The sequence below is a fragment of the Gastrolobium bilobum genome, unplaced genomic scaffold, assembly GCF_033153095.1.
Source record: "Gastrolobium bilobum isolate Gb01-03AN ecotype WA unplaced genomic scaffold, APGP_CSIRO_Gbil_v1 utg9887, whole genome shotgun sequence".
Lineage (NCBI taxonomy): Eukaryota > Viridiplantae > Streptophyta > Magnoliopsida > Fabales > Fabaceae > Gastrolobium > Gastrolobium bilobum.
In genome coordinates this window covers 654565-681589 of record NW_026899295.1, presented here as the reverse complement: position 1 = coordinate 681589, position 27025 = coordinate 654565, and the positions used below count along the sequence as shown (strand labels likewise).

General features: G+C 34.7%; 1 protein-coding gene and 1 pseudogene across 1 annotated transcript; both read left to right on the top strand.

The window, feature by feature from the left end:
- Positions 1-5235: 5235 nt before the first annotated feature.
- On the top strand, positions 5236-8835 carry LOC133289295 (serpin-ZX). The gene is made up of 2 exons (XM_061487201.1): positions 5236-5687; positions 7789-8835. Exons 1-2 carry the CDS (start codon positions 5286-5288, stop codon positions 8566-8568), a joined length of 1182 nt encoding a protein of 393 aa, XP_061343185.1. The 5' UTR covers positions 5236-5285; the 3' UTR covers positions 8569-8835.
- Positions 8836-14150: 5315 nt separating this feature from the next.
- LOC133289291 (mitogen-activated protein kinase kinase kinase 5-like) lies at positions 14151-25321 on the top strand (annotated as a pseudogene).
- The last annotated feature ends 1704 nt before the right edge of the window (positions 25322-27025 follow it).

Below are 27025 nucleotides of genomic sequence, written 5' to 3'. Positions count from 1 at the left end.
ATTTCTTCATGCAATTTCCTAAATTATTATATGTAACAACCCCTTTGGGCAGGTAATTAACATATAATAATTCAAAATAATATATCAACAATAATGTTCAACAACATAAAACACTTAACAACATGTGTTTCCAATAACATGAAACACTTAACAATATGTGTTTCCAACAACATGTGTTTCTAGAAATCATATTGCATTGTCAATCTAACAAATTTTACCATAAAAATTCAGCACTTAACATTAAACCCATTACTAACTATGCTTAAGTAGGAGAAAATTATATATAATTGCCTACAATTTATTTCCTTTGGGCAGATAAATTTTATAAATTATATATTTCCATAATATCAACATAAAATTAGGCAAATAGAAATTTTTTTCACACTTTTAAATGCAAATAACAACACATATCCATTTCTAACACATATCCAACAATATTCAACCACTTTCATTTTTCAATATAAAAGGAAATATTTCACTTGCGTGACAATACAAATATACATAATGTAATTGAATTTTCCACGGATATGAATAAAATCTTTTATATTATATATATATATATATATATATATATATATATATATATATATATTATAGGAGAAGGTTATAATTACTACATCTTTTTCTTACTACCTCTTACTACTAAATCTTAATCGTTGATTTTCATCAATCTAACGGTTGTAACTTATAGAGTCATACTTATTAATTAATTATTAATTTCCAATAAATTATATCCATTAAATTGGCAAAAATCAATTGTTAAGATTTGATAGTAAGAGATAGTAAGAAAAAGATGTAATAACTATAACCTCTCATATATATATATATATATATATATATATATATATATATATATATATATATATATACACACACACATACAAGTACCGTACCTTATGACCATTCATATTTGTTAAACAACTCATTATCAACCACAATTATCAAAATTGTGTACCAAAATAATATTTTGCATTATATCATATTAAATACAAATAAATAAAAATGCAACTAAATATATATATGGGTTCGCTTTTTCTGCCGTAAGTCCAATACGACGTCGTTTTGGGACGGAAATCATAGTGTTTTTGTAATTTTAATTTATTTCAGGGTTATAATAGTCTTTATATTTATAATTTTTTAAGATTTCAATACCAAAACGACGTCGTTTTGAAAATAAATGCAGATAACTTATCTACATTAACTGTAGAAATATTTTTTCCTTCATATATATATATAAATCCTTACATATATTTTTTCCTTCATATATATATATAAATCCTTACATGCTTTATATATACCATTTTCATTGTTGCGCATGACAAGCTTCAGTATTGTTCACCTTTAATGAAAATAATAAATAACCAAACAATAATGAAATTATCGCTAACAGTACAAAAATCTTACATATTGGAATCGTAAAGCCATAAACTTTTACCAAACATAAACTTGAGGAACAATAACAAAATTGTTAATAGTCATGAGTCCACGTACGTTTTTCAAAATTGTGAAACAGATAACATAATTTTCAAAATTTAAAATCACCATTGTGACGTGACCCTAGCTTTTCAGCATCAAACAGTAAACATATCTTTTTGTTTTAACTTCAAACGGTTATCGATTCATTTATTTTATTAATAAAAAATCAAATAGATATATATTTTTAGATAATAAAACTTCAAACGTTAAACCTGCGTGAGAAGTTTTATCTAACTTGTATATATAGTTAGGAAAAATAATACTAACGACAATAAGGCATGTACTCCAAAAGGAATTCAAATAAAAGAAATTGCAGGACAAGAGCGCACCACATACGGTGATCAAGAAGGGCTCTTTGACCAATTGGGGTTTTTGTGATTTTAATTTATCAATTTAGTATTTAGTTCAAGGTATTTACGAATGAGGGTTATTTAGTGACGCGAGGAGGACCCAGCGTCACTGAGTGCCGCTACCAGCCCTCCGCGCCACTCATAATTTTTTATTTTTTTTTACTTTTTCCTATTGAGTGCCGCCCCCCTCTCCTGGGGCACTCACAGAATTGTGCCAAGTGGCACAATCTGGTTACTTCTATTACTGTGAAACTTCGGAAAGTCATAACTTTTGACTCGGGTATCCAATTCATATGATTTTTTTTGATTTCACATAACTTTTCAAGATCTACGCAATGACATCTCATTTAACATATTTTATCTCTCACAAACATAATTCAAATATGTAAAAAGTGCAATTAGTGTTGCAAATTTGAACTATATTAATGAAAGGTAAAATATATCAAATGAGGTGTCATTGGGTATATCTCGAAAAGTTATGTGTAATAAAAAAAAAATCATCTGATTTGAATACCCGAGTCAAAAGTTATGACTTTCCGAAGTTTTACGGTAATAGGAGTAATCAGATTGTGCCACTTGGCACAATTCTGTAAGTGCCTCAGGGAAGGGGCGGCGGCACTCAATAGAAAAAAGTAAAAAAATAAATAAAAAGTTGTGAGTGACGCGGGGGGTTGGTAGCGGCACCCAGTGACGCTGGGTCCGCCTCGCGTCACTAAATGACCCTCATTCGTAAATACCTTGAACCATATACCAAATTGATAAATTAAAGGAATAAAAACCCCTAATAGGTGAAAGAGCCGATCAAGAAGCCATACACAGTATATGGAAATCGAAAATCTAAAAATCGCCTTTTAATTAAGATAGCACAAATTTTTTTAAGATTCTTAATTAAATCGAACAACAAGTTTATGAAAAATTCAATTTCCTCAAATTGAATGGATTCTATAATCATATACATCAGAGGCTTTGATACTAAATGAAAGAATTACTTTAACCCTGGATCATGTATATGATTATAAAATACCGAAACAATATGAAATTAAAATTGGGATGGTGCGTACCTTAATCGATCATCACAAAGAGGAAGAAATGAGGGAACTACATGCCAGATCTTTCTCACTATGATCTATTCCGAAAATGGCAGTCTTCAGCAATGGGAACATGACAACTCACGAGACTTAATCCTATATAAATAGGCTAGAGAGGGGACCTAGCAAAACTCTAATCAACAGTGTGTCCGATGAGTCCACCCATCACGGAAGCCCAATCAGACACTAATGCCTATAATATCCTGCCCAACTAGGTTCAGTACCAAAAGATGCCAAAAGCCCAACTTAACATGATTACAATGAGCTTATCACCATAGATTAAATTAGAATATCCATTAATCCGATTATTTTAGAAAATACAAAAACATTAATTAATTTCTAACAAGAAACACTTTTATCCTAAAACATCAACATCTCTATCCTCGATTAGTATTAAAAAAATACAAATATTTTATTTTTTAATATATTAGTATGTCAAAAAATTCTTATTTTTTTTGAACAAAAGAGTATTTGATAAATAAAAAATTCATATATTTATTTTTTTATCTATTGTATATTGTTTTTTATAATTAACCCGATCATGGCTTATACATATATCCTTTTTTTTATAGTACTTTAGTTCAATTTTTGTTTTCAAGTTTTAATTATTTATACTTATTTAATTTTTTTTCTATGTTACAGAGGAGTATATTTAATATTTTAACTCAGTTATACATGATAAATAAAAATAGGGCTTTATATAGAGCAAATAGCTTGAAAGCCTCAACGAAAATTAGAATACCATGTCATGACATGACTAAATTCACCACATAATGAATGAGTGTGATTTCATAAAAACAAACCAAAAAAAAACAAACAAAGCTTCAAAATCTTTTTAGAACTTCAAGGCAGCACCAATTGTTAAGAAATAATATAAATCATTAAAAATAGCCCTCACCCAACACCTTAGGCTTTGTTTGGGAGCTTGAAGGGGAGGATAAGGAAAGGAAGTGAAATATAGGGTATTTTCTTCCCTTGTTTGGAGTTAAAAATAAGGTAAGGGAGAAAAATAGAAGGTTAATAAGATATTTTTATAATTTTAGCATTTTAAAAAAAATTAATATACTTGCTATATTTTACAAATGAAATTTAATTTAATTTAAAAAAAAAAAATTATTTATGTACTTTTCACACCAAAAAAAAAGATCATATTTTTTGATGAAATTTTTTCCTTGCAAATGACGAAAATTTGTCAAAAAATACTTTTTCGATGGAATTTTTTTGCCAAAATGCGCTTCGTCCAAAGGCAAAAGAATTTAGCATCTGTCAAAAAATTTGACGAAAATAAATATACGCCAAAATTTTTTGACAGAAAATAATCTATAGAAAATCTTCCTTTTCTGTTAAAAAATAAGGCATTAACATAATATTTATTTAATTGATTTCTTCGAAATTTTCACACAAAATGATGACATGCTTTTCTCGAAATTTTTGACAAAAGAAATATCGTCGAAAAATTTCGACTGAAAAACAAATTCGGTACAAATTTTTGAATAAAAAAAAATTTCATAAAAAAAATTCACACGGATTGATAACATGCATTTTTTGAAATTTTATACGAAAATTTTTGGCTGAGAAAATTCAGTTGAAAATTTTCAATGAAAAAAATATTTGCATTGAAAATTTTCATATAGATTGATGACCTGGGTTGGTTTTGCTGGTTCTTTTTTCAAAATTTTCAACAGAAAAAAAATTAGTAGAAATTTTTGACAGAATTTATTTTCAGTCAAAAGTTTTGACAAAATTGAATTTTTAAATATTTTTGACTAAAAAAGTTTACATTAAAAGTTTTGACGAAAAAATTATATTTTTAACTAAATATGAAAAATTAATTTATAAATCAAATATTTTTTGTTATGGAATTTGACATGAAAAATTAACAAAGCGTGAAAATTTATTTTTGCTTTACATTTATGTTATGAAATCTTAATATTTGATTGGTTATATGATTTATTATGAGTTGCTATATGTATTAAATATAAACTATATTATATATATTAAAAATATTATTCAATATCAAAACATATTTTAACGTGTCAAAATTTTAAAATTAATATGTGCACGTATCATATTATGTCATATATGATATTTTGTTTTAGCGTTGGTGCAATATAGATAAAGATTACTGAAAAAAATACCTTAGGTCAACTCAAGGGTTGTGAAGTGTGTCCTCCGATATGGGCTTGGTTTTATGATTGACAATGCCTGGCTCTAAAAGCCCAACAAGTAGAAGTACCAAATTCCAAACTTAATCCCTAAGCATTTGCGTGCCACGTAGACAGACAAAGTAGGAAATGTCAAAATGGGAATTCGATACGGTTGTCTTAAATGTCTCCTCTCTCATAGTCTCTTAGTCTCAGTTAGTCCGAAAATGGAAACAACAATGGACCTTCGTGAATCAATCGGCGACCAAAACGACGTCGGCCTGAACATCGCGAAGCACTTCTTGTCGAAAGAAGGTGAGGACAAGAACCTTGTGTTTTCGCCGTTGTCGATTCACGTTGTGCTGAGCATCATCGCTGCTGGCTGCAAGGGTCCCACTCTCGATCAGCTTCTTTCCTTCCTCCGATCCAAATCCACTGACCACCTCAACTCCTTGGCCTCACAGATCGTCGCCGTTGTTCTCTCCGATGGTTCTCCCGCCGGCGGGCCGCGCCTGTCTTTCGCCGATGGTGTGTGGGTTGAACAATCCCTTTCTCTCAAACCTTCCTTCAAACAACTTCTTGACACTCATTATAAGGCCACCTTGGCTTCAGTTGATTTTCAGACTAAGGTCAGTTACCCTCTTTTTCGCTGGAATCATCCATGCTCTTTTTTTATTAGCCATTAATTTACCTGCACAAACACGCATGTTCTTTTTTTATTTATTATTTTTTATGGTTTCATGACCTGATTTAGAACAAATGTTATTTAATACAATTAATCTATTTCCATGCTCTAACCAATAACCATCTTATTTAAATCGGATAAAAAAGAAAATGTAAGGTAAGGCCAAGTATTCATGTCATGTTACTGTAACATAGTGTGGCTTGCTAGAATAGTGTGAGCCAACTTGGGGCGTAGACAAACTAAACTTTAGCGAGAAAACATTGAATATTTATCACACATAACAAGATTGAAATTTTCTACTATTTTTTTTTTAATTTTTTTATATGTCTTCTTTAACTTGGATGCTTTCGTAATTACTTGGACGGGGACCTATATTCATTCCCCCTGTGAGACCTAACCTCTTTACCATCAACGCTTCTTTGCTGGTAGTTGTTGATGGGATCCTTTTCAGCAAAAAGGCTAAGCTTAAAGGGGGGAAAAAAAAAAAAAAATTGCAGGAGGCAAGCCTGATGCCTTTCTATTGAAACTACCAAATTTTAAATAACGATTACAGTTAGCAGATATGACCGTAAGGAAGAGAACGTGACTACAAGATAACTAACTACATAGGAATTTAATCTAAAAAGCAGGAAATGGGGACAATAATGTTGACTACGTTGGACGAACTGAAGACCATTTCTCTAGCCACTATTGCTGCCCACATCATGCACATATCGGACAAGTAAGATGGTGTCTTTCGTGAGCGAGGTGCTAGTGAGGTTGCTAGGTTCGTATCAGTTGTTCAGTCCAATCCTTTTAAAATTAAATCTTCCGCTTGATGCCTCATTTCATCCCGTTGATGTGGTTGCATAGGATATGTTTTGCATTGGAGTCAAACCCTTTACCTAGTTCTTCACTAATGATTAATAAGCTCTTGGAGGTCATTTGAAAGCCCTTTGGTTCCAGTCTAGAGAGTCGGAAGGATGTAGTGTATGACAGAAATATAAACCATTCTTGTGTCATCACCCGATATCATAAACTTTTATGATAGTTGGTTAACATCATATTAAGCCTGCGTGATCAAGTATCATTATCACCCGAGTCTTCTAACAAATAAATGATAAGTTTCAGTTCAAAGTAGATGTGCCTGTCCATTACGTTAGGTGAAGGCCTATGAATGTCCTCTTGTACTAGAGTTTTTTGGACTTGAAGCTTAATCAATGTACAGGCTCATTTTTCCACGTGGTGAAAGTTATTTTTTTATTTAGAAAAAATGGGGCAGCAAGGATCAAATTCATGACAGTGTGGATGTTTTTCCATTCTTTTTGTTGGAAATTAGAAAAGATTGTTTCCTTATATTGGGGATATTATCAAATCCCTAATATCTCTTTATGATCAGTTTTTATTTTTTTATTTATTTTGAAAGCTGCATGTATTTGAATTTGTGAAATGCTTCATATTTTGATCATACAACCTTACTCCTGCCTACAAAATATGGCAAACATCCATAGGCCCAGCATCACACCACACTTCATCTTTGTAGTCTTTAATAATTTTAAATTGATCCAAGCATCTTGATGTATGTGACATACCTATACGTTATTCAAATTCATCAGACTAGACCTGTTAGCTTTTTCTTCTTGAATGTGTGTGATCAAATAAAAAATGAGTGCAAACAAGATGTCAAACAAGTGCTGCAATTCCTTGTCACAGTGAACCTCTGGCTCTTGGAATAGAAATCCAGCTTCAAATCTGTAGTTCTAGATAGAAAGCAACTCATCTGATCCTTTAACATACCACTAAAATGATTTTAAAGCAGCAAAAGCATTGACTTTTATGTAAACGATTGCTACCTTGCAAACTAGATGGTCTGTGTTGTATCTCTCCTCATTGTTGTCTAGTATAACCATATTTGATCCGTACTGTATCTATCTAATTCAGTAAATAAATATGTGAAAATAAGATTAACAAAAGCTTAAATGCTTCTATTAAAATGCTTGTTGAAAAAAAAAAAAATTCAACCGATCTAATTGCACAATTGATTTTCAATTTGATGATGTTTAAAGGCTGTTGAAGTGACCGGTGAAGTTAATTCATGGGCTGAAAAAGAGACAAATGGCCTTATTAAAGAGGTTCTTCCTCCCGGGTCAGTTGACAGCTCAACCAGGCTGATCTTTGCAAACGCACTATACTTCAAAGGAGCATGGAATGAGAAGTTTGATGCTTCAATAACTAAAGACTATGATTTTCACCTTCTGAATGGCAGCTCAGTTAAGGCTCCCTTCATGATCAGCAAGAAGAAGCAGTTTATTAGTGCTTTTGATGGTTTCAAAGTCCTTGGTCTTCCTTATAAGCAAGGTGAAGATAAGCGTCAGTTTTCTATGTACTTTTTTCTTCCAGATGCAAAAGATGGGCTGTCAGCTTTGGTGGAGAAGGTGGCTTCTGAATCTGGGTTCTTGGAGGGCAAGCTTCCTCGTCAAAAAGTGGAAGTAGGTGACTTCAGGATTCCAAGATTCAAGATTTCCTTTGGGTTGGAAACTTCTAAGATGCTGAAGGAGCTGGGACTGGTTTTGCCTTTCTCTGGTGGAGAGTTGACACAAATGGTGGACTCTTCTGTGGGTCAAAACCTATATGTTTCCAGCATATTTCACAGGTCTTTTATTGAAGTAAATGAAGAAGGCACTGAAGCTGCAGCGGCCAGTGCTGCAACTATAAAATTGAGGAGTCTGCGAATTCCAACTCATATAGACTTTGTAGCTGACCACCCTTTCTTGTTTATGATCAGAGAAGATTTGACCGGAACAGTACTCTTTATTGGGCAGGTGCTCAATCCCCTAGCTGGGTGATATTAGCGGCCATATTGGAGACAACAACATTGGTAGTGAAACTTACGCCCGTATTCTGCTTTCTTGTTTTTTCTTTTGGTCCAATAATCCAAAGTTTGTGATGGTTTGACACTTAAAAAAGCGTACATATGGATCAGCGTTGTATATTTTTTGTTGCTAACTGTTATGACTTACGAGTGTAAGGTCTTGTGTAATTAATTACCTCTTCTATGGGTGCTTCGAATAGCCAAATATTGAAACTTGAATGGGATAGTAAAATTTAGTAACAAAGCCTTCAAACTTATGTTACTTAAGTAGTTGATGATTCATTGGATATGAATATTGAATACATATAGACAAGAGTAGCCATTTAGCCTTACGTTTATTACTAATCATGCTTTCGATAGGACACTACTTATCAATCACAACAATGACTGATTTTCGTGCCACTTGTATGAGTACGTCAATGTTTTACCACTTGCATTAGTACGCAAACTTTGTTTAAGCATCCTTTCTTGTCCATTGTCTATGAAATCCGTAACGACGGGCAATATGTGCCAAAGCAAAATTGGAAAATTGCAATGTTTAGCTGCCGTTATTTAAATGATTCATGAACAATGAGCACAAAAAGTAGAGTGCAGTTATCCGATGATTAGGAAGTTTTTTTTACTACATAATAGAATTATTTTTACTACCAAAAATGTGGATCAATCAACGCAGAGTTGTTTCACCTTTATCTGTGGTCTCAAGTTCGAGTTTTAGTTAGTAAGGAGAATTTTCCGGGACAACGACCAAAGTGCCATACTTTTTGTAAAAAATTACTTGAATGCCACTTTTTGCAAATTTTTTTTCAAAATACTACGTCACCTAACTCGCTATAACACCTGGCAAGTTAGGTGTGACACGTGCAGAAGGTGCATGGCCACGTAAGTAGCTGCATAGTGCAGCGAAATCACGTGGCATCAAACATGCTATGCAGCATAGCATGTTTAGTCAGCTTCTAACACGTGGCAATTCTGGCAATTCTAAATAGGCTTAAACATGCTAACATGCCTAGGTCGAGGTTTTTATTTTTTAAATATAGATCAGGACAGACTTGTAATTTGGGGCCTACACAGGCCATGTCAGACCCAATAATTTTTACACAGGCCTGACATATTTAAACCAAGCCTAACCTAGCCTAGCTTATTACATCCCTAGTTCTTACGAGAAGGGTGTGTTAGAAAAATATAAAATATTGATGGACCTTCACTTACCAACTTAAACTTTTAGGTGAAATGATATCTTTATTATGGTACCAGAGCCTCCAGATCCTTGGGATCACGAATACAAACATCTTCGCCACCCACTTTCTAGTAAAATTAAGTCAATATAAAATAGAATAAAAAAGAAATTGAGTTATACAATACCCACACTTCAAGCCTAGATGTTAATCGTTTATTATGGTCTAGATCTATTGAAATATATAGTCCCACATTGATTGTGTGAGCAACTAATCTGACCTTTATAAGGCCTCGGGCGCTCCCTCCCTTTGAGCTAGCTTTTGGGGTGGTGACCTCAAGGTTCTTAACATGGTATCAGAGCGTTCGAAATCTCACCTCCTCCCACTTTCTTTGTAGTGGAATTTCCACATGTAGGTGGGCTTGTATGTTGTCCACCCTTCAAGCCCAGTGGGCTCTCGTGTGAGGGGGCGTGTTGAGAAATATAATCTCACATTGGTTGTATGGGCAACTAATGTGAGGTTTATAAGGCCTTAGACACTTCAATCCTTTGAGCTAACTTTTGAGGTGATGACTTCAAGGTTCTTAACATGGTATCAGATCCTCGTGTCCCGGGTTTGAATCTCACCGCCCCCCTATGTAGCACCGGTACCGACACGGGACACGGGACACGATACGACACGACACTCTGACACGTTAATTCTAAAAAATGTTAGATTTCGACACGTTAGGACACGTTTTGATATTAAATAATATTTTTAATTTATATAGTGTATATTATATTTAATATTCAATAAATTAACAAAAAAAATGAAACTAAACTTATAATATTCATCAATTTTGCAAAGAAATATAATATATCCCAAATGTTTATATTAATCTTAATAAAATAGTAATCGTAATCCAACGAATCTAATAGTTGGAACCAAAAACTCAATGCAGCGCAACCTTTGAACCTTTTTTGAATTTCTATAACGCGTGTTGGAGTGTCGGGGAGTGTTGGAGTGTCAGAGAGTGTCGAGAAGTGTCGGACACGACACGTCAGGATTTTTGAAGTGTCGGTGCTTCATAGCCGCCCCCACTTTCTTTGTAGTGGAACACTATCTATTATGTGAGACGATAGTTAACGTTTTATTTTATCTACGAAACGGGCCATCATCCAGATGTTAACAGATTTGTTTAGTTTCGAGGGTAAAAAGAATTAATTATAAGAAAATTTATTTACAATCAGTAACGATTATAGACATAAAATTTCCTATCTATCATGTGAGTTTTCCTCAAATTTTATGAATATAGATTTCGGTATCACAAACGAAAATAAAAGGAAATACGATAAAAAAAGAGAGAAAAAAGTAATATAATAATAAGAGAAAGCTTTTTGTGATTTTAAAAGACACAAACTTTTAGCTGCTTATAATATATATTTCGAATAGTACATAATTATAATATTAAAGTTGTATTTATTTTATTTTCTATGTCAGCCGACAGTTTGAAAAAAAAGTAAAAATTTAATATTATAATTATAGGGGAAGAATATTGTAACAACTAAGTTGAATTACTACCGTGTAACTACTAATCAATCTCACCGTTAGAACGATTATGTTAATCCAACGGTTATATTTATTTTCATCTTTGTATGATTATGGTTCCCCATATTTAAAGTAAAAGCATTAAGCCAACAAAGGTGGGCACAGTTGGCTAAGGGTTTGGTCCATACCCCTCAAGGGCGTGGGTTCAAACCCCGCTGGCCGATGTGAGGACTTTGTTGGTGGGTGATATGTAATCCCTCCCAGAAATCCTCAAAGAGGTTGGGGGGTCTTCCCTGACCCTAGTGGGATACCGGTGTCTAACCCCACTTAAACTTTTTTGTATTAAAAAAAAAAAAAAAAGTAAAAGCATTAAATATGAGAAATTATAACCATATAAAGGTGAAAATAAATATAAAGTATTAAATTTGAGAAATTATGATCATACAAATATGAAAATAAATATAACCGTTGGATCAACATAATCGATCTAACGATGAGATTGATTGGTAGTAACTTGGTAGTAATATAACTTAGTTGTTACAATATCCTTCTTCATAATTATATACTCCCCGATATACGTAATTGTAAGCAGCTAAAATTACACAAATTATATTCTTTAAAATAAAAAAAACATTTTCCCTAGTAATAATAATGATATATTCACGTTTCACTGTTGGAAGGGGATCCCACTAAAATATAAACCTGCTTATTTAAATTAACTTATTTTAACCTGAAAACTTTTTAAAATATTTTTTGTTTAATTTTTTGTTGTTGTAAATACTCCAAGTATTTACACCTATTTTATTACTTATTTACTTTACTAGGTCAATGAAAATTCTGAAAATATAATATTTCATGATTTGACTCTTTATTAAGTACGTACTCCGTTACTAAATTACTCTTACCATACCATCATAGCACTTCTATGTTGCACAGACGAGGCCGGCAACATTCTCAAGGATAATTTATGAAAGTAAAATTTGAGGCTTATTTGTTTGTTTGCAAATTATTTTAAAATGTAACGTCAATTTTATTTGTTTGAACTTGAAGAACGAAGGAAGCGTTCTGGTTCTGAATCTTGTCTTGGCTTGGGATTTACATTTGGAACTTGCTAGCTCATAACAAGGGGGGAGGAGGATGAAAATATGATCTGACACTAAACACACATGGTCATGGTCTCATGGTTTCTATTAGTTGACAGTGCCTTCAATCTGTTGGGGCATGGGCATTGTAGAGTTTTGTCAACCTAGGATTCTCTGTCTCTATGTGGGTCTGTGATTTTTGTGTTCATTTATGTTACACCCTGGCTCCAATTTGGATTTATCGTTGAAAATTTTAAACCGAGTGAGTTTCTTAAATTGCACTGTAGATATATTATATGAGAAAAATAAAGTGTAACTCAACACATTTGAATGCTAAACAAGAAAGCGGGTGGTTTATGAAATAATAATGAAATTTAAATACTTTTAATTAAGAGATTCTCGTGAATATAATTAGAGCTGTCAAAAAGGACTCAAGCCCTAGGGCCAACCCTATAAAATTTTAGCCCTCTATGTAATGGGGCCATTTTAAGCTCATCCTTTTAAAGCCCTCTCATTATAGGGTTAGGTTGGGGCTGGCCCGCGGGCTAGAATATTCAACCCAATTTACTACGAAAAAATTCCATCAAAAGTTTTGACGAAAAAAAGAATTCCTTCAAAAATTTTGACGGAATATTTTTCGTCCAAAATCTTCGATGAAAATGTGACCCAATGAAAATTACAACGGAAATATTTTTTTTCAAAATTTTTGAGGGAAATGTATCTGTGAAACTTTCGATGGAATTTAGATTTCGTAAAGATTTTTGACAATATTTTTTTCGTTGAAATTTTTTACAGAAATAATTTTCGTGGAAAATTTTTAACAAAAATGTGTTCTGTTTAAAATTTTGATAGAAATATTTTTTATCCAAAATTTTGTCAAAAATATTTTTCAACAAAATTTTTTGACGGAAATGTGTTTCGTCAAAAATTTTGACGGAAATTTTTTTCGTCAAATTTTTTACAGAAACGTTTTCTGTCAAAACTTTTTACGAAAAAATTTCTATGCAATAATTTTTTTAAAAAGTGACAATTTTCTAAAAACTATTTATTTTTATTTGTTCTAATAATTTCTATGCACCATTTTATTATAAATTTTTTTTTTTAAAATACATATTATTTTTTTAGAAGGCCCGTGAGCTGGCCCTACCCATAAGGCTTTGGCCCGTGTGGATCTATATCATTGTGGGCTTTTTGCCCCTGCGGGCTTTTTGGCCCTAACCCACTTGGGTTAGGGCTAAATGGGCCGGACTGGCCCGTTTTGACAGCTCTAAATATAATCAAACATCTTCACTCCCTTCCTCCCGTTAAGTGTTGTTTGTAATTCCGTTTTGCGTCTTTGCTTGCGTGAACAATTTATTTATAGATTTTATTAATCTCCTTTTACATAAGATATGTATCTTATGTTGTAGAGAGAAACTAGGTGGGTCTCACCATTACAAGAAAAAAAAAAAATGAGGTGCGAAAATTGAAGTTAGAGAAAATGAGATAAACTACCCCGTGTAAAACGAGACTAATATTTCCCTTTATTTATTACCTTTTCCACACCGTCATACTTGTTCTAACTCCGTAGGTCACGGCACGTATTTTATAATCTAAAAATTTGTATCAGACAAAAAATGTGAAGCAAAACCAAGGGTTGGTGTTTCTGTCAACAAACTTACCATCCCAGTCAACTGTCAACTATCAACTATTGAGATAAGGTTAATGGCTACAAGAGTTAGGTTGGGTATATGGGTTTCGAACCACAAATCCTCAAGTCAAGAGACAAGACTCACTCGCGTTGCTCTCTTCAATTTCAATTTAATAAGCTTTAATTTAACGCAGAGTCAGAGGTGTTGACGACGAAAATGAAAAATAATCGTTATTCAACACATGGTGCAATTTGAATTGGAAAAATTAACAAGTAAACAAGATCAAAGAAACAGCGTAGGTGTTTCCTTCCCTGGGTGCTTGCTTTTTTGATTGCAAAGAGGGGAAAGAGCAAAAAGCAAAATCAAAGCACCACTCTGTCTCTCACATGACGACGTCTCTAACAATCAGCTATGAACGGCAGCACAACCTCTCAAATGTCTCTTTCTAACAAACAGTCTTCTTCTTCTTCTTCTCCTTCAACTACGCTTCAGCAGCGCAGGCTTACGAGACAAGGGAGGCTTCGATTCATGAGCGACCAAGACGGTGCCTTGCATTCTTCGTCTTCTTTACCGGCTTCTCCTCTTCCCTCGTTCTTCAAGTCTGGTTCTGAACACTGGTCTTCCTCTGCTGTTCCTCAACCTCTTCCTCTTCCCGAATCCCCGTTGACCCGTCGACCCGAACATCCCAATCCTGGATCTCCTTCCTTCGAACATTCCGCCCTCCCTTTTTCTAGGTTATTGTTGAATTTCTATGTTTATTTCTATTTATGCTATCTTGTCTTCAACGCGGTTATAGCTTTATAATTATTTGAAGAAGAAAAAAATGATACCTCAAACAAAAGGAACTTAAGTTGTAATTAACTCGGATCATCTCTGTTTTAAATTTATATTTATTTTCTAGCTCCTGGTTCAGCAAAAATACATGTACTACAACCATTAGTTTTATTCTATCGGATATTGAATCGCTTGTAGTAATTTTCTCCCTCTCAGAAAAACTGTTGATCATGAAGCGGTGAGAGGTTTAAGATCTTCCAGCAATTTGGGTAGATCATCTTTTGATCCTGTAACTGCAAATATAAAAAATGATTTGAGAGTGAATATTCCGCCTGCAAGAGTCTTGGCGGGTGAGTTCTAAACTCTTTGTTGCACCTCAAGGATTAAATATAGGGGATCTTTTAACCCTTATCTGTGATGTTGTTAATGCAGGCAATAGTTCATGTAAAGATCCCACAGAACTCTCTCATGATAATGACTCTGAAAATATTTCCAACTCGAATTTGCGTTTTGCTGCCAAGAGTGCCCCAACAAGCATATTCTCGAGTCCTGTGACTAGTCCACGTAGATTAAGCAATGTAGATTTATTTGATCCTTCCATCAATTTTCCTCAAGATTTTAATGATATTTTGAGAGTGTTACCAGCTAAAACTGTTCATAGTCCTGACCGGTCTCCTCTTCGTAGCCCGGGGAGCCACAATCCTTACCTCAATCCTAATATTCAAGAGGGATCTCATAACCATAAATTTTCCTCCAGAGTGTGGCCTGAAAATAACCATGTTGATGCACATCCGTTGCCCCTTCCTCCTAGAGCTTCACCGCCAGCACAATCATCTACACAGCATCAATCAAGTATCATGCATCACACAACGGAAAATTCACCTTCAATGAAAGGTCCATGGCAGAAAGGAAAACTTATTGGACGTGGATCATTTGGAAGTGTTTATCATGCAACCAACCTGTATGCAGTTCATTTTTCTTTTCATTGACTGTCATCTGTTTTAAAGTTTGCCTCTTCTATTGTTACTCGCGTGCATTATTGTTTGTCTAACAGAAAGACTGGAGCCTCATGTGCAATGAAAGAGGTGGACCTGTTTCCTGATGATCCTAAATATGCTGACAGCATAAAGCAATTAGAGCAGGTTCTTCCCCCAAGTGTTTTAATTTTATTATGCTGATAGTAAATTGCGCGCACACACACAAATCATTGGTCAACCTCATAACATAATTTGATTGGTTGAATATTTCCCTACCATTGACATTGGATTTAGCCAAATCACAACTGTTGGGTTTAATATTAATGTGAATGGGATGCATGAGCTTATGTTATAATTGCTCAGGAGTAGTTTGAAAGTTTACATGGAACACCAAAGGAATATTCTTTTCATCTTAGTATCTATAACCGTGTCATTGGCTTTAATTGGTTTCCTTCTTCAACTCCTGTCATGGGTTCTTCTTCGTTAGTATATTGTGTTTTCCATTTCATTGTTCTGATGACTAGAACAAGTAACCCATGGTTTGTTTAATAAAGTAAAACGAATTATGATTAATTAGAAAACACACTCAAATAAACACAGATTTTATAATACATGCTTCAAAGATTTAATTTTTAGCTAATACAGAAACTAAGGGCCTGTTTGATTGTGTTCTGATTTTTTTGTTCTTAAAATTGTTTTGTAGAATAGTTATGGAAACAAGTGTTTTCTATGTTTTTTTTTTTTTTGTTTTGAAAGTTAAAAACCAAAACAGAAAACAAAAACAACCCAGACACGTTCTCTAAATTTGATTCTAAAAACAAAACAAAAAAATAGTTACAGTTTTAAATTTTTTTATTTTTTTTACAGAACAGGTCTTACCAAACGGGATTTTTTGTTCTGAAAATCAAAAAACTGTTTTTAAAAACAATTATCAAACAAAGTATTGAAAAGAAGTTTTTGTATATTGATATTGAATAATTTACATGAGTGAGTATTTATACAAGAAAGAATCGCTAAGAATGACTAAGCGATGACTAATCAATCCTAATCACAATCAATTCTAATCACAATCAATCATAATCAATCCTAATTAATAGGAAGTAAAAACGGAAACATGTTTGAAGTCTGATTTTCTACACTCCCTCTCAAGTTGGGAGGTAAATATTGATCATTCTCAACCTGCCAATCAAGTCTTCGAATGCTGGACGGTGTAGGCCCTTGGTAAGGATATCTGTCGTTTGCTCTTTGGTTGGAACATATATCAAACGCACACTTCCATCATCTAATTTTTCTTTGATGAAGTGACAATCAACTTCCACGTGCTTTGTTCGATCATGATGCACAGGATTTTGAGCAATGCTAACAGCTGCCTTGTTGTCGCAATATAGTTTTATTGGTAGGGAATATGAAATCTTCAACTCTTGAAGAAGTCTTCTCAACCAGATTCCTTCACAAACTCCATGAGCTAAAGCTCGAAATTCTGCTTCAGCACTACTTCTTGCAACCACTGTTTGCTTTTTGCTTCTCCAAGTAACAAGATTTCCCCACACATAGGTGCAATAGCCTGAGGTAGATCTCCTGTCTACTGATGAGCCTGCCCAATCTGCATCAGTGTAGATTTCAATTGTCCTTTTATACCCCTTTTTAAAGAATAATCCTTTTCCTGGAGTATTCTTAAGGTATCTAAGCACCCTATAGACTGCACTAAGATGCTTCTCCTTGGGTGAGTGCATGAATTGACTAATCATACTCACCGCAAAGGCAATGTCAGGACGCGTATGAGATAAGTAGATTAGTTTACCAACCAATCGCTGATATTGTTCTTTATCCACCTCATTCCCATCTTCAATACCTAACTTGGTATTAGGTTCCACAGGTGTCTCAGCAGGTTTACACCCTAACATTCCTGTTTCCAACAAAAGATCTAGAACATATTTCTTTTGTGTTAGAGTGATGCCTGTTTTGCTCCTAGCAACTTCCATACCAAGGAAATATTTGAGAGTGCCAAGGTCTTTGAGTTCAAATTGAGCTGCTAGAAATTTCTTCAAGGTGTTCAATTCCTCAATATCATCACCTGTAAGAATTATATCATCTACATATACAATAAGAATAGCAATTTTACCATCCTTAGAGTGTTTGTGGAAGAGAGTATGATTAGTCTGTGCTTGAATGAAGCCTCTTCTTTTGACTGCTTGTGTGAATTTGTCGAACCATTCTCTGGGAGATTGTTTCAATCCATATAGAGACTTTTTTAGTTTACACACTGATCCATTTCCCTTTTCAAAACCAGGTGGAGGATCCATATAGACTTCTTCATGTAAGTCACCATTTAGGAATGCATTCTTCACATCTAACTGTTGCAGAGGCCAATCTAGATTGGCAGCAAGAGATAAGAGAACTCGGATGGTATTGACTTTAGCAACCGGAGCAAAAGTCTCATGATAATCTATCCCATGAGTCTGAGTAAAACTCTTTGCAACCAATCTTGCCTTGTATCTGTTGATGCTATTATCTGCATTGAATTTTATTGTAAACACCCATTTGCATCCTACTGCCTGTTTTCCTTTGGGTAGGGTCACTATCTCCCAAGTTCCATTTCTTTCTAAAGCATTCATTTCTTCAAAGACAGCATCCCTCCATTTTTGATCATTGAGAGCCTCATGTATATTTCTCGGTATCTTTGTACTATCCAACATAGTATTGAAAGCACGAAACCCTGGGGACAACTTTCCATATGAAATATGATTAAAAATAGGATGAGTAGTACAAGATCGAGTACCTTTTCTGAGAGCAATGGGCAAGTGTAGATCATTTTCACCATGACACTCAAGTATTGGGGTGCTGGAACTAGAACATGGTTTAGAATCCTGGCAGTGTAGAGGCTCTGGGTTATTCACACTTTGAGGAGGCTTTCGCTTGCTATAAACTTGTCCCCATTTTGAGGAGGCTCCTGATGGTGAGGATTCTGTAGCTCCCCCTGTTTCCAAAAGTAGAGGTAATACCGTGGCATCAATAGGTTCCCATGACTGATCTTCATCTACTCCTATAGACTCCCCCTGAAGAGAAGTCGAGGGGAAGAAAGGGTCATTCTCAGAAAAAGTGACATCCATAGAGACAAAGACCTTACGAAGAGAGGGTGAATAACATTTATAGCCACGTTGAGTAGGAGAATAACCAATAAAGACACACTGAAGAGACTTAGGATCAAGCTTAGACCGTTGATGGGAGGGAATATGGACAAATACAACGCAACCAAATAACTTGAGAGGTAAGGAGGAGACACCTCGGAAGGAAGGGAAGATACGAACAAGACTAGAAAGAGGAGACTGAAATTTCAGAATGCGAGATGACATTCGATTTATCAGATACGAGAACTGCCTCTCCCCAAAGATATTTAGGAACACTCGTGGTAAACATAAGAGCCCGAGCAACTTCAAGGAGATGTCGGTTTTTTCTTTCCGCAACTCCGTTTTGTTGGGGTGTGTCAGGACACGAGCTTTGGTGAAGGATGCCATGTTGGGAAAGATATTCTCCAAGAATAGAGTTAAAATACCCTTTGCCATTATCTGTACGAAGAATTTGTATAGCAACTTGGAATTGGGTTTGAACCATGGCATGAAATTTTTTAAACACGGATGCAGCATCGGACTTATCCTTTAGAAGATACACCCAACAGACTCGAGAATGGTCATCAATGAAGGTAATGAACCATCAAGTACCTGAAATATTTTTAACACGGGCTGGACCCCATATGTCACTATGAATTAAGGAAAATGGGGAAGAGTCATGGTGAACTTTAGAAGGATAATGAGCATGAGTATGCTTGGCAAGTTGACAAATATCACAAGAAAACAAACTTGGACTTTTATTAATAAATAAGTTTGGCAACAACTTCTGAAGATAAATAAAATTTGGATGGCCTAGCCTACGATGCCACTGCATAACATCATTACATGAATCAAAAGGAAACATAGAGTTTTTTTTTACGAAAACAGCTTCATGAGTCACATCCTCCTCAAAGTAGTAAAGTCCATCATCCTCTCTAGCACTGCCAATCATCCTCTCTGAGTCCTGTTCCTGAAAAACACAACCATGTGGAAAGAATTTAGCAAAGCAATGCAACTCAGAGGTGAGCTTGCTAATGGAAATGAGATTACAAGTCAGAGAAGGAACATAAAGAACTGATGTCAAAGTAATCAGCTCAGAAAGTTTAATGGTTCCGTGTCCCGCAATCTGGGAAAAACTGCCATCGGCGATCTTGACCCGAGAAGGTTCAGAATATGGAGTGTATGAACAAAATAAGCCAAGATTACCTGTCATATGATCAGAGGCTCCAGAATCAAGGATCCAATGATTTTGACTATCAACATAGAAAGCTGTACCTTGCTGGACCACATGACTAGTGGCCTTAGGAGGTTGAGTCAAAAGTCTCTGAAGTTGTTCAAACTGAGTCTTGCTAAGAAGGACACCATCAGAGTCAGAGGATGCATCATCAACCTTGTCATCAGTAGAGACCTGATATGCACGACCTTTATTTTGTCCTTTGGGCTTCCAATTTGCAGGTTTCCCGTGGATTTCCGAACATTTCTCACGGGTATGACCAATTTTATTGCAGTGGGTGCACCATGGACGACCATCCCGTTTTGATTCTCCGGAGGAACGGTCAATGGTACGGTTGGCAGTTAATGTAGACATATCATCAGACTTATCAAGCGACTCCTTTTCTCGAAGAACTTCAGCAAAGGCGTCAGCAAGTGAAGATGACGGTCGCTGCCCCAATATTCGACCACGAACCTCATCAAGATCTCGGTTGAGTCCGACAAGGAAATCATACAGTCTTTCCTTCTCCAAGTGTTTTTTAAATTGGGTATTAGCTTCCAATCCCTTAAGATCAGATGCATAATAAAGATCCAATTCCTGCCATAAATTCGTTAGTGCAGTAAAATATTCAGTAACAGTCATACCCCTTTGACGAAAGTCTCTCAACTTATTCCTCAGTTCAAAAACTTGAGAGGTATTCTCCAGATCGGAGTAATTCTGTTGAACAGCATCCCAAATTTCCTTGGCAGTATCAAAGAACAGATAGGTTTGGCCAATCTGTGGTTCCATGGAATTAGTCAGCCAAGCCATGACCAAGGAATTATTAATCTCCCAATCGTCATAATCAGGAGAATTCTCAGTAGGTTTCTTAATTCTTCCCTCGAGATAGCCCATCTTACACTTTGCCCGGATGACCAACTTAACTGATTGAAACCATTGCAGAAAATTCTTACCGTTCAACTGGTGATTGGTGATCTGCAAACCTAAGTTGTCTCCAGAGGACTGAGAATTTGGGGCAGATGAGGAGGCGGAAGAGTGTTTTGAGGAAGCCATGAATAGAAAGAGAAGGGTTGACCGTTGATGAAAAATCAAGTTTTGTAAATTTTTGATCTGACCTCTGGAACAGGAAGGGGAGAAGCCGGCGAGAAGGTCTGTGCAAGTCGCAGCGGAAAAAGACGTTGGGAAGGCGGCGCGTGGAGCTCACGCGCCGGAGACTGGCCGCGCGTGTGACGGCGCGTGCGGCGGTTGACGGCGATGGGTCCAGCGGCGGTCAACTCGTCGGATCCTTCTGAGTCGAATGGTCACCTCACTTTCTTGATCGGAGGTCAGTAGACTAGGTTTCTGTGTTGGACAGATTCAAGGAGGTGTTTAGGAGGTGTTTGACGGTGATGGAAGTGTTTGGATGGTTATTTCAGATTTGAATTAGGGTAGGAACGAACCCACTCTGATACCATATTGAAAAGAAGTTTTTGTATATTGATATTGAATAATTTACATGAGTGAGTATTTATACAAGAAAGAATCGCTAAGAATGACTAAGCGATGACTAAGCGATGAATAATCAATCCTAATCACAATCAATTCTAATCAATCACAATCAATCCTAATCAATCATAATCAATCCTAATTAATAGGAAATAAAAACGGAAACATGTTTGAATTCTGATTTTCTACACAAAGCCTAAAATTTTTAATCAATAACAATGTTGGTACAGTTCACACAAGGAGAGGTTTTGAAGATGAGCCTTAGTGCTAAAATTTGTTTTGTAACTATAGAAGCCAAATTATTGTGGTCAATTACACTGTTAGTAAAGTTTCTGAAGAATTTTGAACTACAGTTCATATTTCTTTTTAATAGATTTTTGTCTTTTTTCCCCAATTGCAATGATGCCTTTCTTTTCTAACCTATTGTAGTTTGTACACATTTGCCGATATGGATGGTGTTTAGCCTGTTATTCTGAACTATCCCTTGTTTCAGGAAATCGGAATTCTCAGTAAACTGCACCACCCCAACATTGTGCAGTATTATGACAGGGAAATAGTGAGTTAATTGTTGGTTCTTTTTCCAAGTATACTTATACAGTCTAAGGAAAAGTTTAAGGATCTTTATGATTGTAAATAAGATTGAAGTTGTCAAACATCTTTTTTGTAAGGTTGGGGATCGATTGTACATATATATGGAATATGTTCATCCTGGATCACTTCATAAGTTTATGCACGAACATTGTGGAGTTATGACGGAATCTGTGGTTCGCAATTTTACACGCCATATTCTTTCTGGATTGGCATACTTGCATAGTACCAAGACTATTCACAGGTAACAACAATGTTTGATGAAAGGAACTAAAATACCACGTTTTATTTCTCTGAATAATAATTTATTATATCTCATGTGAACTATATATTGGCTTCTAAAGAAATAAAAAGATAGTAAGAAATTTGCTTGATCTGGTAAAACAACAGTGATTTTTTTGATAATGAAGTCCGATTGCCATTGCTTTATATGGTTCTTTAGGGATATCAAAGGTGCAAACTTGCTGGTTGATGCATCAGGCATTGTCAAGCTTGCAGATTTTGGGGTGTCAAAAATTGTGAGTTTTAAAGTTCTGTTCTTCAATTTTCATTTTGATTATGCTTTATGCATAGATATATATAGATTGCCAGCTAATTTCTCACTTTTAAGTGGTAAGTTTGTCTCTATAGATGTCATAATTAGATTATCATTGAAGCCAGAATCGTTTTTGTTTTGTTTTGTTTATTTTGTTTATTTTTTCCTTTTCTGGTGGTCTTGTTATTTGAACATTCTGCTCCTTTCAGCTGACAGAGAAAGCATATGAACTTTCATTGAAGGGAAGTCCTTACTGGATGGCTCCGGAGGTATTTTATTACTCATATTATCCACATGTTTTTAGATGGGTAATAAATACTGACATGCCCCTTTTTTACTCTAATTTGTTGATTGAAGCTCATGAAGGCTGCCATAAAGAAAGAATCTAATCCTAATATTGCCCTGGCCATTGATATATGGAGCTTAGGGTGCACCATCATCGAAATGCTGACAGGAAAACCTCCTTGGAGCGAGTTTGAAGGGGTGAGCAGCTTATTATGCTTGTTAACTCATTATTGTCAAGGATTGCACATATTAGTTGGTTGGTTACTTGGTTCAATATAAGATCAATAATCCCTCCACCTGTGCTCGGTGGCAGGGCAAGTATGCAAAACAGATATCCTCTCTGTAGCATTTCTCCTTTTTCCCTTGTTTTGGCATGGCTTTAAGTAATAATTCTCGTTGGAAAAATAACTGGAAAGAGCTGCTATGCATCACATTCTGCAAGGATTTTTCCCCCTCTTATATTCAACCGTTTACTGGTCTTGACTTGTTTTCTATATTAATACATGTTGGCTTTATTGCACTTTCACTATGTCTAAGCAAGGCATTTGAATATCCTTGCATCCTTTAGAAGTGGTATTGGAATGGTATGCTAGTGTTTTCTTGTTAATTGAATGACCTAGTTCTATTCTGTGTACTAGCCTCAAGCCATGTTCAAGGTACTGCACAAATCCCCAGATATACCAGAAACTTTATCTTCAGAGGGACAGGATTTCCTTCAGCAGTGTTTTAGAAGGAATCCTGCGGATCGACCATCAGCAGCGATGCTTCTCACACATGCCTTTGTACAAAATTTGCATGATCAAGATGTTTTAGCTCATTCACAAGGATATCCCAGGGGAGATCCCGGGCCAAGAGTAAGTGCTAATTATACTTGAACTCCTTGATAGTGGACTATTGTATTGACATGGTCGAAGGAGATAAATCATCATGAATTATAAACCAGCAATTGTTTTGGGTTTATAGAGTTGGGCTACCCTGATTGGAAGATTTGACTAGCTGATAATGCTGTCCGATTGTCTGTGCTTTGTAGGATGATTCACGTAGAAATAGTCCCGGACGAAGCTCAAAAAATAGCCGTGGTGTAGTGCCAGCCTCCATCCGTGCACGGATTTTTAATAAATTTCATAATTTAATTGGGTAATATTTTCGTCACTATTTGCTGTTAGTATGAATGTTAAATTTTCTAATATGCTTCTGGCTACCTGACTGACATAATTCTTTTTGTTGTTTTATTTTTGACAGTGACACTTCCAAAAAATATGATACTGAGGAATCTAATCATATTACATCTTCACGTGGCTCTCCTTGCTCCCTGACAGAAGCTAACAGTCCTCAATCTCCCTTGAAATCTAGTACCCTCAATTGCGTGGCTTACCAATTCCAGCAACATACCCTTCACAGTTATGAAACTATCAGGAACCTTTGATTTGAAGCATGCCATCAGCTGAGATTTTGCTCAAATGTTAGAAGGATACGGCGGGTGTAGCAACCCCACCCAAGATTCCAAGCCCAAGATGGACTCTCACCGTGGGTGAAGCCTGATATTCTCCATTCACTTGATAATTTTATGATAATTGCCGACATTGTTTGTAACACACTTGGGTTGTTAGGATTATGTAGTTAGTAGCTCTGTCTAATGGAATAGGCAAGCAGAAGAAGATTAACCAAATTTCTCTTTATTCCCTATTCTGATTTCTCTCCCCCCCTTGCAATCTGCTTTCCCCTGTTTTCTTCTTTCTCTTGAGTTCTCTCTCTTCTTTCTCGCAAGTTTCTTCCTCCTTCCTCCGTCAGGCTTCAGTATTGAAAAGGGTTGTCGCAGGAGGAAATTAGAGAAAGAATGCAGAGAGGAAGAAGAAAAACAGTTGCAAGGAGTGAGATATCAGAATCGGGAATAGAGATATTAGGTTAGTTTTCTTCAGCTTTTGCAATCCATTATACTGAATTACTATATAATCCTAGCAAACCCAAGCATATTGCAAGCAATTTTGACAATTATATGAAAATTATAAACTAAGCTTCCTGGAATATTAGTTTTCTTCATCCACAGTGAGAGTTGGACTTGGAATCTTGGGTGGGGTTGCTACAGCAGGAGAGGAACTGAGGCATGGATTTGTTCTGAAGCTCGGGTACTTGAACCGGATATTGGATAATTATCATTGCAGGGATTTAGAAGCTAGTCATTCATTCATGATGTTGAAGAAACATATCAACCCTGTAAAAGTGATAATTTCACGTTTACTTGCAGTTATTATGTATGTACATAACAAGGCTAGGTTAGTTGAACCTTATTCACACGCTAGAAAATTACATGTAAATTTAATTGATTATATATATTTTAGGCATATCCATTATTCTTTTTTATATTTTAAGAATAAAATGCAACTTCTATCCTCCCTCCAACCCTTCATCTTTGACTCATGTACATATTAGACTTTAGGGTTTGAAAGGTGCAAATGCCTTTTTGAATTTCCAGTGCCACATGTTAAACAAAAAATAGAAAATTAGAAGAAAAAAATCTGATTCCAAAAAAAAATTCTAATTTTTTCAATGAATTATCCAAATATTTTTAAATTAGTTAAAAAATGTATTAAATGCTTTTTTACTTTAGTTTTTTTGCTTCTAAATAATTGAGACTTGAGAGGATGTTAGGAGAATAAAATTTATATATTTTTTAGTGACAGCTTGGACATTGATATCTATAAACAAGTGAGAAATGTTATTTAAGAAAATAAATTACTCATGCCTCTTGTAATCAATTGAAGGAAAAATTGTTTGTCTTGAGAGTTAGTTTTAGGAGGGTAAGGAATGGAAAGGAAAGGAAGGGAAAAATTTTATTAATTATTTTTCTTGTTTGTGAGTTTAAAAAAATGAGAGTAAACATTTGAGGATTTTCACAAAACTCTTCAAAACCTTTCTTGTTCTTAAAATTAAAGTTTTTTCAATTTGAATTTTTTTTTACTCTTAAACAAGGGAGAATAAAGTTTATATATTTTTTAGGTTTTTTTTCCCCTTCATTTCTCTTCCCTTCATTTCCCTTGAATTCCTTCTCTCCTCTTCCCTTCCAAACTCTCACTAATATTTTTTATTTGAAATTAAATAAATAAAAAACTATCCACTTTCTCCACTATTTTTCATTGTGTATCTCTTTCTTTCTCTTAAAAAGACATAATTATATATCTTTTAAAACAACAAACATAAACATCTGTTATCAAAAAAAAAAAAAAAACAAACGTCAAACTCTCAATTCAATCGAACTTAAATTTGTAACAAAAAGATAACCACCCACCCTCTCTTATTCTTCCGTAATAAAATATAAACAAATTTTTACTAATTTTATATTTTCGTTTCTGTTACCCAATTGTCTTCATAAGACTCAATAATTTCCAAACAAAAATGAATGAGAAACATGATTATGTGGAACCAAATAAAATTTAATTTTATTGCAACAGTACACAGTTTTCATGATGATATCATCATTTGTTTGATTAAAAAGCATTTCCCTATTAAAAGAGTTTTTTTTTTTTGCATTAAAAAAAAATGTTACCAGAGTATAATTTATAAGTTCTAATTTTAAATCTATGTACTTTCATCGTAAAAAATATTTCTTTGAGATATATAAATTATGGGAAAAGTGTTTGTCATTTTAAATGACAGAAAGTTATGTCATTTTAAGAGAGATACAGACACAGAAAATTTAAATTTTAAATTAAAAAAAGCCATTCACTTTCTCTCTCCCATGATTTCCATTTTTCTGTGTTTATCTCTCTCCTAAAATGACATAACTTATGTCATTTAAAATGATAAACACCAAACCCATAAATTATTATTGTAAGGAATTATAAACGAAAATAATTCATATAATCTTCCTCTAAAAAATTTATAACCAAATAGGTAAAAATTAACTCTATAACGGCCCATGCCAAGCCCAATTAATACTTGTCTTCTCTATGGGAGGCCCATTTGAGTATTGCCTCCGCCATTAACATTTCAAAGCAATATTCCGATCTCCACAGTGTCACTTTACTTTCCTCATTCTTCTCCATGAGCGTTCT

Excerpts from the sequence above, each read along its gene's own strand:
- LOC133289295 (XM_061487201.1), top strand. The coding sequence starts at position 5,286 with ATGGAAACAACAATGGACCTTCGTGAATCAATCGGCGACCAAAACGAC. Across the intron at positions 5,688-7,788 it reads CAGTTGATTTTCAGACTAAG|GCTGTTGAAGTGACCGGTGA; the intron begins GTCAGTTACCCT and ends TGATGTTTAAAG.